General features: G+C 31.9%; 1 protein-coding gene across 16 annotated transcripts in view; it reads right to left on the minus strand.

The window, feature by feature from the left end:
• The window catches only part of Msp300 (Muscle-specific protein 300 kDa), a 235,060-nt gene that overhangs the window by 85,751 nt on the left and 136,454 nt on the right, over nt 1–12,855 (minus strand). For all 16 annotated transcript variants that reach the window (XM_075297876.1, XM_075297874.1, XM_075297868.1 and 13 more), the window contains one exon: nt 3,993–4,144. In XM_075297876.1, the coding sequence (XP_075153991.1) occupies nt 3,993–4,144 (152 nt within the window). The remainder of the gene's footprint in view (nt 1–3,992; nt 4,145–12,855) is intronic.

The raw sequence follows: 12,855 nt of genomic DNA on the forward strand, positions 1-12,855 counted from the left end.
TAGAAGAAGCAGAGAAGAAAGTAACATAATAAAATTTTTGAAACTAATCTTAAGTGTAGTTTGCACAGCTCAAAGATTTTTGAAAAAAAGGCCAAATAGAATTATACACAGAAAACCGAGAAGGTAATGGAAACCGAAAGATGAAAAGAGGAAAACGACAATTAAACAACCGGTAATAAGAAGTCAGTGAATGTGTAAAATTCTATGGAAACAAAACAATTACAAAATAATGTAATGCTAAAAACCAAAAAAAAAAACAATTAAGGAAAGTCTAAAGTCGTGCGGGGCCGACTATATTATACCCTGCACCACTTTGTAGATCTTAATTTTCGATACCATATCACATCCGTCAAATATGTTGGGGGCTATATAAAGGTTTGTCCCAAATTCATACATTTAAATATCACTCGATATGGACAAAATTTGATAGACTTCTACAAAATCTATAGACTCAAAATTTAAATCGGCTAATGCTCTAGGGTGGAACACAATGTTAGTAAAAACAAGTAAGTAAAGTCTAAAGTCGGGCGGGGCCGACTGTATTATACCCTTCACCCCTATGTAGGCCAAAATTTGTGTTACCATCTCAACTACTTCACATTTGTTGGAAGCTATATAAAGAAGACAATTTTTTTACTTCTACAAAATCTCTAGAATTAAAATTTAAATCGGACGGAAGATATATATGGGAGCCATATCTAACCGATCTCAACCAAATTTGGCACAATTACCAATACTACTAAACGTACTCCTTGTGCGAAATTTGAAGCAAATCACGGCAAAACCCTGGATCTTGAGGCCATATAAGTTCAAATCGGACGAAAGATATATAAGGGAGCTATATCTAAATCTGAATCGATTTTGACCATATTTAGCACATACAATAGTATCGTTAAAAGTACCGCTTGTGCAAAATTTGAAGTAAGTCAGGGCAAAACTCTGGCTTTTGAGACCATATAAGTCCAAATCGGGCGAAAGATATATATGTGAGCTATATCTAAATCTGAACCGATTTTAACAAAATTTGACACACTTAACGATAGTATTAAACGTACCCCATGTGCAAAATTTGAAGCAAATCACGGCAAAACTCTGGCTTTTGTGGCCATATAAGTTCAAATCGGACGAAAGATATATATGGGAGCTATATCTAAATTTGAACCGATTTCAATCAAATTTACCAAGCATTGGTAGAATGTCAATTCTACCCTCTGTGCAAAATTTCACGAAGATCGGTAGTAAACTGTGGCCTCTGTGGTCATATGAGTCTAAATCGGACGAAAACTATATATGGGAGCTATATCTAAATCTGAACCGATTTGGCTGATATTTTGCAAGATTTTCGAGACTCATAAAATATTTGTATGTACGATATTTCAAGAAAATCGTTTGATAAACACGCTAGATATGACCAAATCGGGGATAAATATATATGGCAGCTATATCTAAATCTGAACCGATTTTTTCCAAAACCAATAGCGATTGTCTCTGTCCCAAGAAACGGCCCTGTGCCAAATTTGAGGACGATCGGACTAAAATTACGAGCTGTACTTTGTGCACAAAATTACATATACAGACAGACAGACAGACGGACATCGCTAAATCGACTCAGAATTTAATTCTAAGCCGATCGGTATACTAAAAGATGAGACTATGACCAATATTTCTTGGCGTTACATACAAATGCACAAACTTATTATACCCTCCACAGTAGTGTTGAAGGGTATAAAAATATGGGAAACATTTAAATCTGAAGCAATTTTAAGGAAACTTCGCATAGTTTATTTATGATTTATCGCTCGATATATATGTATTAGAAGTTTAGGAAAATTAGAGTCATTTTTACAACTTTTTGACTAAGCAGTGGCGATTTTACAAGGAAAATGTTGGTATTTTGATTGGTATATCTAAATCTGAACCGATTTCAACCAAATTTGGCACGCATAGCTACAATGCCAATTCTACTCCCTGTGCAAAATTTCAATTAAATCGGAGTAAAAGATTGACCTCTGTGGTTATATGAGTGAAAATCGGGCGAAAGCTATATATGGGAGCAATATCTAAATCTGAACCGATTTCAACCAAATTTGGCACGCATAGCTACAATGCCAATTTACTCCCTGTGCAAAATTTCAATTAAATCGGAGTAAAAGATTGGCCACTGTGGTCATATGAGTGTAAATCGGGCGAAAGCTATATATGGGAGCTATATCTAAATCTGAACCGATTTCAATAAAATTTGGCACACTAATTGTTCTTCTTGTGCAAAATTTTAAGCAAATTAGGGTAAAACTCTGGCTTCTGAGGCCATATAAGTCCATATCGGGCGAAATATATATATGGGAGCTATATCTAAATCTGATCAATAGGGTTCTATTCTGAGCCAAAACACATACTTGTGCCAAATTTGAAGTCGATTGGACTAAACCTGCGACCTAGACTTTGATTACAAAAATGTGTTCACGGACAGGCGGACATGGCTATATCGACTCAGGAGCCCACCCTAAGCATTTTTGCCAAACACACCATGTATCGATCTCGTCTCCTTCTGGGTGTTGCAAACATATGCACTAACTCATAATACCCTGTTCCACAGTGCGGCGCAGGGTATAAAAAACGAAATATGAACTTTATTGTGGAATTACACAGAGAGAAAGAATTGGCCATAATTTAATGAAAAGTCAAAAAAAAATGTATCAAATTAATCTATTCGAATTTAAAGGGAAGTAACCAAATAAAAGTATTAGGAAAACTTTAAAGAATTTCCAAAGTGGACTTTTTTATAGCGAAAAATTTTCGTTCGATTTTTTCCGAAAATTGTGACATGCTTTAAGTTACATTTCCAAGCTGAAACTGGCCATAATTATTCGAGCACACGGGAAAAAACGGATTCAATCACGATATTCATTGGTCCAATTGATTTTTTATTGAAATTGGCTCGTGATTGAATCGATAAAATTAATTAAAAATGATTCAATCATTTATTTTGATTTATTTATAATAATTTCTCCTTTGGATGTTCTTGGAATTTTATAAAAGTTCATATATTTAATTTAGTGCTCTCTCATGCATTTTCCGAGTTGAGATGGGTTTTTCTTTGGACTTAAATAGAAAATTTAAGGAATAGTATGTCATTATAAGCACTAATTATTTCTGACCAATTTTATTTTCAATTTAAAAATAAAATATAAATTATTTGAATTTGAATAAAATTTAATTGTATCAATTAAATTTTTGTTGATTACGTTTTCACTTCAATCAACTTTCTAACAAGAAATATTTTGGAGATAGTTTGATACTATTAATTACAGCAATTTTTCATGCGTGTTTATAAAAAATTGAATGTGAATATTTTCATATACTCCGCAAAACTAAACTTAACTATGTCTATTGAAAAAAGTAGCAATTAATGGCTGGTTTCTTTCGCCCAAACATTTTGAAAGAGATCTGACTGAAACCAGGCATTACATTTCATAGGCTTAATTAGATCACTGCTCCTAAATGCCTCTTTCTGACCATGAGTAGTATTTTATGGCTGATGAAACGATAAAATAGTTCCAAGCCTTATCAATGACCTACAGTACACCAAACAAAAAAAAAACAGAAGGGGTAAAATATACAGTGCAGTTAGAATTTTTTTGTTTAAGGTGAGAAAAACTGTGAACACGTTGTATTTATCAACAACTATTTCCTATTTTTTTTTAGCAAATTTACTCTTACAACGCAGTCGAAGCCTAGACAAAATAAAACTAAACCAAGTGATTGTGTAATAAACTACACAGCATTTACAATTTTTTTATAAACTTCATTTGTTCCATAATGACCTATAGTCCTTTACATGACAGCATTCTATTAGGAGCAGAATCTACCATGGAATTATTAAAACAAACCCCATTGCTCACCAAAAACATAGTTTTATATACAAGATGATGGACACAACTCTTTGCTGGAGTTTCTATAGAAAATATTAAAAAACAAAATTTGGTACTCACTCTTTTTGTTGTTTCACTAAGTTATCCAATTTGGCCTGTATGGCCTCAGCCGAGGGTTTGTGTACTTCCCCAAGGAATGTGACGATTGATTTTGAGAGCGCCTCAATATCTTTATGTGATGATTTAAGTTCTTCCGATTCACCGAGAATTTCCTATAAAATCAAAGAAAAAAATGTTACAAACAAAAACAAAATTAATATCGAATGGGATATGGCAATTCGTTTTATTAAATTTTATTAATTTTCTTATAGTGAAAGGAGTTCTAAAAATAAATACATAAAGTTTGATTGGTAAACCAGTTGCTGATCGGACTATCACTAAAAATTCAAAATAGGGAAAAGATTTACGTTTTCAAGCGTTTGCTTATCATTTGCATAATTAATTTGTTTCGTTTTCATAATTGAAAGAGTATAAGTTAATTTGGAATGTATAAAGATTATAGTGTGACAAAAACTAGAGTATACTAATTAAAGGTGGATGAGGAAGATATTCTCTGAAAATCTTTTTTTCTCAAAATTAAAAATAAACTCTTGGCAGGGGCAATAAACTATACAAATTCGGTGCTAAAATGGCCGGTTTTGCTAAAGCACTATGAAATCAATTCTACGCCCAAATAAATTGGTTTTAAGCGAAGCGAAATTTTAAGCATCCTTGCAGGGGCAACTGCTGCATCGTTTAAATTTCGTTAAAAACTTGAAAATACGTTGGACCATTGCATCCTGCATTAGATAAACAAATTTTTACTCCAAAAACCTATTTACTTCATGCCCTAAAATGTAAATGAGGGGAATGAACCCTCTAAACCCTAAAGTAAACTTTTAACATGAATATAATTGTTGTTGTTTGGTGTGCCTGTATCTGCGAATCCATATGCCAAAATGAATAACAACAACATTAGCAATAACATAAAGAGAAAAAATTATGTATGTATATTCTCGACCAGACTTTCGAAGGTCAACAACGAAACATTTTTGTGAGTCGCTCAAACCTCATGTGAAATCATTGTCTCCATCGTTATTGATCTCGTCATCATTCACTATCATGAGCACATAAACAACAAAACTTCTAGTCAAAACAAAAAACGAATTGAAAAACTTTAATAACGTAGAAAAAGAAAACAATCTCACAAACTACAACATTTCTTCATTTAGAAAAAAAGCTCGACTTTACAATATCGAAAAAAAAATAATTTATATTTGCTTTAGACAGAAGATTGAAGTGAGAGGATAGTGTGGCATCAACAAAAAAGCTCTCCCTTTATTGAAGGGGGAGGAGTAACTGAATTTTTCATTGGAGCACAATACAAGGGTGAGAGAATTTCCTATAATTCTCACCGTTAATTTATATTCTCCGGATCCCCAATGATGTTGTCATCGAAATACTACTGCAATAAAAACAAACACAACAGTCGGTTTTTTTATTTATTATTGTAATTTTCATAGTTATCGCTGTTGTTCATATTGCTGGGCAATACTTGTTTGGTATATGTGAATGTGGTTAATTTGAATTATCTGTCTGTCCGCCTGTTTATTTCATTATTGTTTGTTGTGTTTAGAACCAGCATTGGAATTTTAAAAAAAAATATAAAAAAACAACAATCAAAATAAATAATAAAAAAACGCGAAAGTAGAAACCTCACAGACCAGAGAATGGAAACCGTTTTATTTAAAGTATGACACCATCATCACACTACAAAATAGTAACGAATAGACGATAAGCTGTAACAATCACATAGACATTACGTTACAAAAGCAACAATTAATTCAAAAAGGGGGGTTTCCCCCTAGGGCAATGTATGGAGCACATAGGTGATCTCAAATGTTGTAATTGTAAGTTATGGCCAAACGAAATTCTAATTTGAATTTAAATTTTTGATGAATGTTTACGCTAATTTCAAACGTTAATCATTTAAAGAGGAAATCAATTAACAACACGATTTGGAATTAATTTATGTAAATTGTTTTAAATTTTTTCTAATTGTTTAAGAATGGCTTTTTAAGCTTTTAGTTAATAGAACCCACATATTTGTGATTTTATTAAACATCACCCTGAAGAAAAGTGACCTGAAAAAATCACCCTTTTGCGATGGTCCTTGTAGTTATTTTTAGACAAGTCAAAAAAAAATAGCAGCCGGTCGATGAAATTACTGTTAGGTTAGGTTAGTTTAGGTGGCAGCCCAATGTATCAGGCTCACTTATACTATTCAGTCCATTGTGATACCACATTGGTGAAATTACTGTTCATTTATGTTGAGAGACTTGAAAGATTCCAAACGTAGTGAAGTCTATAAATATATGGAATGTTTTTGGACTTTCGATAATTAGCGAACTCTTGCACAGAATCACTTCATTTTCTATTTAAACTCCATATATAGATGAGTACATTAGTGCAAAATATAAAAGCTTTTGTGTTAAGTCCCAATCATAATTTTACCATTTGCAATTGCTGTGTGAGCTGCACCCATGCAATGTTAGTCAAAATCTTATTACAAACTAATTCTATACTCCTAAGACTTGATAATTGTTGATAATATTTTTCCTTTGCTACAGAAAGGTGTGAAATATGCATAGAACTCTAAAATTTGATTTATAATTATTGGCATGAAAGCTATCAACATGCAAGATTGTATTTCCATTTGTTTGTTTGTACTGAATTCTTGATTGGATGGCAGAATATGAACTACTAACTTATTATCGTCACATAGTCATAAAACTATGCACATTAAGGTGGGTTGGTATTTTATGATCGTAAAACACGTTATAATCTGTACTCAGAATTGATGTCTGAAATATGCGGCAGTCTTATTTGTATACCAAAGGTATACTAATAGAAAAAGTTTCGTTATATTAACGAAATGTTTCGTTAAAAGTCAGCCAATGAAACAAATTCGTTATTACAACGAAATTTTTCGTTATTATAACGAATTTTTAGTCAATCAACGTAATGTTTCGTACTATTAAGAATATTTTCATTGTATTCATGAAAATGTTTCGTTATATCAACGAAAATTTTTCGTTGGCTGACTTTTAATGAAATTTTCTTTGTGTGTAGTCATCGAGTTAAAGTTATATGCTCATATTTCTTACCAGGATTGGATTCCTCTGGAAGTCAACTTTTTGTCATTTCCATTTTTTTTTTCAGATCGCCCGGTGGACCTTTGATGTTGACCGAAATCCACTTTTAATTTTGGATAAAAACTTATTACATTATATAGACATACTACGAAAAACTTTTGTCTGAGTTTATGCCTGGAGAGCCACGGGAGCCACCGTGTTATAAAATGGAGGTCCCTTGTCATTGAGCAATCGGCCAGCACTCAGTGATAAGAGAGAAGTTCACCACTGTGGTATTACAATGGACTGAATAGTCTAAGTGAGCCTGATACATCGGGCTGCCACCTAACCCAACCTATGCCTGGAAAATCACCACCGGCTCAATTTGCACTAAAAAATATGTCAATATAAATCTGAAAAAACACATTACATGGGACTGGACCAAATTGTAGGATTCTTGGCAGACTCAACAGTCAAGACAAAAGGTGCACGGACGAAAAACATATATTAATTTACAAATTTTGTATAAATATACATATGTTTAGAAACGTCCGATAGGGCAACAGAGAATAGAGAAAACAGATAAAGATGGTGACTTAAATAGATAACGAAAGACAGAATATGTTTGGAAGTATATATTATAGATGGGATTTTTTTAAGGGCGTGGTCATATCGATAGAAAAAAATGTGAATGGATTCCGAATTGCGATTTAATGAAAAACATAGGCTCTTTTGTATTAGTTTCAACTACTCTTTAAACGTCGCTAGTTAGCAGAAACTTCATATTTATTCTAATTCTGCCGTGGATACATTTTAAAGATGTTTTCGTACATTTTAAAGATGTTTTCGTAGGCGGCTTAAAATCACGATTTCGTGCGGTTTAAAAATTGCAGTACTTTGTCAGCGACCCACTTTAAACTACGTATGCGATCATACAGAAAAAAAAACAGGTTAAAGAACCTAACCAATGCATAACAATAACATCCGCGAATTCTGCGAAAACTTTTTATCGCCAATGGGTACACACAAAGAAAATTTCATTAAAATTGAGCCAACGAAAATGTTTCATTGATACAATGAAACATTTTCATTAAGACAATGAAAATATTCGTTGATAGTATGAAATGTTTCGTTGACTAAAAGAAATTTCGTTATAATAACGAAAAATTTCATTATATCAATGAATTTGTTTCATTGGCTCACTTTTAATGACACATTTCATTAATATAACGAAACTTTTTCTACCAGTGTACCCAATGGCATAAGAAAGATTTATTAAAAATTAAATGGAAATTGGGAAGCTACAATATTTCAACAACTCTCTAAAAACTTAAAACAAGTTAAATCTTTGGCATTGATATTGGATAATTGTAAAGAATTTAAATTAAATCTATCAAAAAAAAAAGCGACGTGAATCATACAACCAACAAATATAGACGTTAATAAAATTTTAATTTTATTTTATTCAAATAATAAAAAGTCTCTCATTGACATTTACATTTTATTGTATAGCGATAATGCCTTGGCAGTTATTTAAAAATTATTCAATATCCCTTACGTGAAATATTTAGGAGAAAAATTCAAAAAAAAAAAATCTTTTCCATAATGGAACGAATCCAGGTGGCAACGCCACCCTTTCACCCATTGACAAAACTACCACACATCTATACATACACATCTAACGCACGCGCTTCACTTGGATTGTGAGTCAAAGTTAAACTAATCTCCAAAGAGAGACGGGAGAATGTCAAACAAAATATCCAAAACCAGTCAAGTTCACGGTCAAACATTGTACTCACGTTTTGAGATTGTCGTTAAAAAATTCGCCAAAAGCCCAACGGCAAAGTAAGGGAGAATAAAAAAACAAACGAAATCCAATTTTTTCATTTAGTCACATAGTAAATACTGACCTGATAGCAGAGGAATTCTTCAATTAATGTAATTGTTCAATACACTCCCGCCCCTGTGTATGAGGCTGGTTTACTAATGGAAGGTAACGTCGAAAGGCAGAAATGTTTTCACACACATGTTTCGGTGGGTGTCGAAAGCTTTCATCGTTTCAGTCATAAATCATGATTAGCATATGTCACGTTTGAATCGTAATTTCTTTATCATTTTACAAAAATGAGATATCAGATATTTTTGTTAGATGCTGGTGAATATTTTTGCCTATCGAAAGTTTAAATGAAACTGAAGCAAGAATTAAATGACGTAAGAATTTAAGAATTATTACAAAACCATATGAAATATGATATTGACAACACTCAGTGTAATGAGAACAACACATTTGAGACCCATTATTAGCCCTAGAAAGTCATCTTTATTTTTTGTACACTAACGTTATTCTTCGTCATTTTGACTACGGTCTGTGTTAAGACGCTACAATTTGCATCATGAGTAAAAATGAGAATCAGAATTAAGTTTATTTTCAAAATGTTTGAATTAGTATAACCAAAATTTAACAAATTATGTCGCAAAATTTTCTTTTCTCGTTTTTAAAAATATTGTCCAATTACAAATACGTAAATTTCAAAATTGAAATCAAAATTTTTCAAGTTTAGTTTTAAAGAAAATCTTATAAAACTGTAAATTTCCATATACAACCTTACTTTTCGCATGATTAAAATGACTGCATTTTCGTCTGATATTATTTGAAAAGTAAGTTATTCGTAATCGAGTTTAATATAATAGTGCTATTGTGTTACATTTGGCTGGAATTCTTATTTTTGGAGGATAAATCGACTGTGAAATTCAATGGCCTTTGGAAGCACAGTGATGCAATGGTTAGCATTGTCTCCCATACATACAGAGGGGCATGGTTTCAATCCAAGTTTCAACCGAACTCCAAAAACTTTTCATCTGATTGTGACATTTCTGAGTGGTTCAAAACATACCGTGCGATATCGGCTATAAAAAGGAGACTTCTTGCGATTGAGCTAAACATTAAATGGGCCACACCTCATTGATAAGAGAGAAGTTTACCACCTGTGGTACTACAATGGACTGAATAGTCTTAACAATGAACTGCTCTTGCCGAAGACGAGGGCTATTTCAATACATGGAGGGTGGCAAGATGTGGCCGACTACTTGCAGAAGGGTAAAACGATTAAAGGTCTGTACTATGCCGGATTTGCTAGACTGAAAAATTGGATCTCTCTCAAGCTGATATAACCACGCAAGCTATCCGATATTCTTCAAATTTTACTTGATACATTTCTACTTCCACATGTAAAGAGGTAAATTTTCAAATAAGCTATATTATCGCCTAACCAAAGTCTGGAAGACGAAATTAAAATATGTACTTTACATGTCTCTATTTTTCTATGCAGTTGGATAGCTAAAATCGCACTAAGATTTCATAGAAGACCTTTCAATATTGACCAACATAAAAAATCTATTTTGAAAAAACATCAAAAACGCAAAGAAAAAAACGTTTGACAAACGTTTTTCTTTTGGTAGAGTTTTTTTGAATTCCTTTGAAAATTTCAAACTTTTATCACCAAAAAAATTCGTTTCTTACAAAATGTTTATTTTTTCAATAAAAAAAAATTATTTTGAACCAACAACACAGTCCATTTCGTTTATATCAAGCGCCGTTCTTTTCTGACTTTAAGTCTTCAATAAGGCACATTTTACAGTTTCGTAGTAAAAATTTAATATAGTAGTATGTACTGTTGAACATCTTTTCAGAATCTTCGGAACATATATGGAATATATGTAAAAAAAAAAAAACTTTTTGGGTTTCGGTCGAAGAAGGGTTCGATTCCAGGACCCTTCGGATGCAAGGCAGACGTACCAACCATTGATCCACGGTGTCCAACTAAATGTATGTTTATTTTGTTCAATCGGCTCGTGGGCGCCGAAAGCTATGCTTTATAAATATAACTTATATGGACAATTTGATAGTGGATAGTGTGTTGGCGTACAAATTGCATGGTCCGCGGTTCGATTCTCCGTCCAGGCGAAAGGTAAAATTTAAAAAAAATTAAAATCGAATAATTTCTTCTAACTAACTAGAACTAAAAAATCTCGTGGAAGTGAGAAAGATGTGAGGGAAAATAATGCAATTAGCCAGAAAAGATTGCTTTTTTTTTTTTTGAGTTAGTCTTTATGAAATTGTTTTTACATCCTGGAAAATAATAAACGTTTATAACAAAAAGTATATACTTTTCTTCCAAATAAACTTCCTTAAAGCAAAAAGCAAATGAGAAACGAACTTTGTTTGTCTAAAATTTCGTTTGATACTTTTTTCAAGTTCTTCTTAAAACCAATATATAATTTATGAAATTTTAATTTTTATAACTAAAAATACGAAATTGAAGGCGAACACTCTTAAAATACATGTTCACATTTGAATTAACTAAATTTGCAAATGCAATTTTAAAATAGCCTTTATTAAAAACAAATCAATATACCCTCAATTCGAATTGAATATGCACGATCTGTCTATACTCTAAGCTGAATATTTCAGTATTTTACTTTTTCACTAGAAGGCATTGTGTCTCAAGGTCATCAAAGATAGATAATTAGATAGAAGATAGCAAACAGTTTAAACGCCTTAAGTAAGCAAACGAGAATACTAAAACTTTTAATTAAATTAATCAAGCCAATCAAGTTTATTGTGTAATGCATAAAAACATCATAAACATTTTTCATCGTTTTTAAATTACATTTTAACGTCATATTCTATTTTTAGTTACAACCAAAGAGAAATAAATTAATTAAAATTAAAAATGCAAACAATTCGCTCGCCACTAGATTGTTTACAAGTTTCATAACTAAGGAAGACAATTGTGCATGGAATTCATCACAGTCATTAAAGAAACATTAAACAAAAATAAACTTTGAATTCATGTAGGGAAGATCTAAAGTCGTGAGTGATCGAGTGTGATCGACAACCAAACGTTATAGCTGTAGATACCACTCTTCTTCAGAAGTGCAAAATATAATTATTCATTCACTCGCTCGGGGGATTATGATAAGAAACAAGCAACCACCTACCCCCTTTAGACTAAGTTTTCATGCGAACTCGACATTTTGTGAGTCATGGTATAACAAGTAAAAACTGAAATTGATATGCTCATAATAATTAAAATTCTCTGTGTTTTTATTATCGCTTCAAACATCTAATTGGGTTAATTTGTCAAGTGTGACTCGGTCTAATTGCGATCAGAGTGTGAAAATATGAATTGTATATAGAAAAATATTAAATAACTTGGAAATATCTTCTAATGTTTTGAATGTGTTACAATATGTTCAAATGTAAAATTGTTAATTTATTTTTATTTAAACCAAAATAATTCCGTCATGTAGATTAATACCTCCTCATTCTGTTTTCTATTATAAGTTCGCACAATTACCTGACAGTTTCGTTACCACATAGCACTGGCGATATTAAGAACAACGTCGGCTGTACTAAGATTTTTTCGGCATTACATTAAGTTAGTCTTAAGGCAAATTTGTTATACCCTCCACCACAGACACAATTTTTTTCGGATTCAATCACGAAATTAATTGATCCAATTAATATCTTAATTGAAATGTCTTCAATCACGAAAATGATAGTATCAATGACAATTTTAATTGGGCGTAAAAAAACCTTGGTTAGAAAATTAATTGGTTTCATTAGAAAATTTCAGTTAATCTTTTAATTGATTCAATTAAAACTTAAAGTTGATTGCGAAACATTTTCAATTACTTGAATTGACTTGGAGTGTTTATTAGAAACAAATTTTTAGTTAAAAATAAAAAAGTACCATAACTTTTTTTAACAGATTTACCCCCATTTTCTGGAAGCTCTGTTAGTGCTA

Source organism: Haematobia irritans, chromosome 2 (assembly GCF_050003625.1).
Source record: "Haematobia irritans isolate KBUSLIRL chromosome 2, ASM5000362v1, whole genome shotgun sequence".
Lineage (NCBI taxonomy): Eukaryota > Metazoa > Arthropoda > Insecta > Diptera > Muscidae > Haematobia > Haematobia irritans.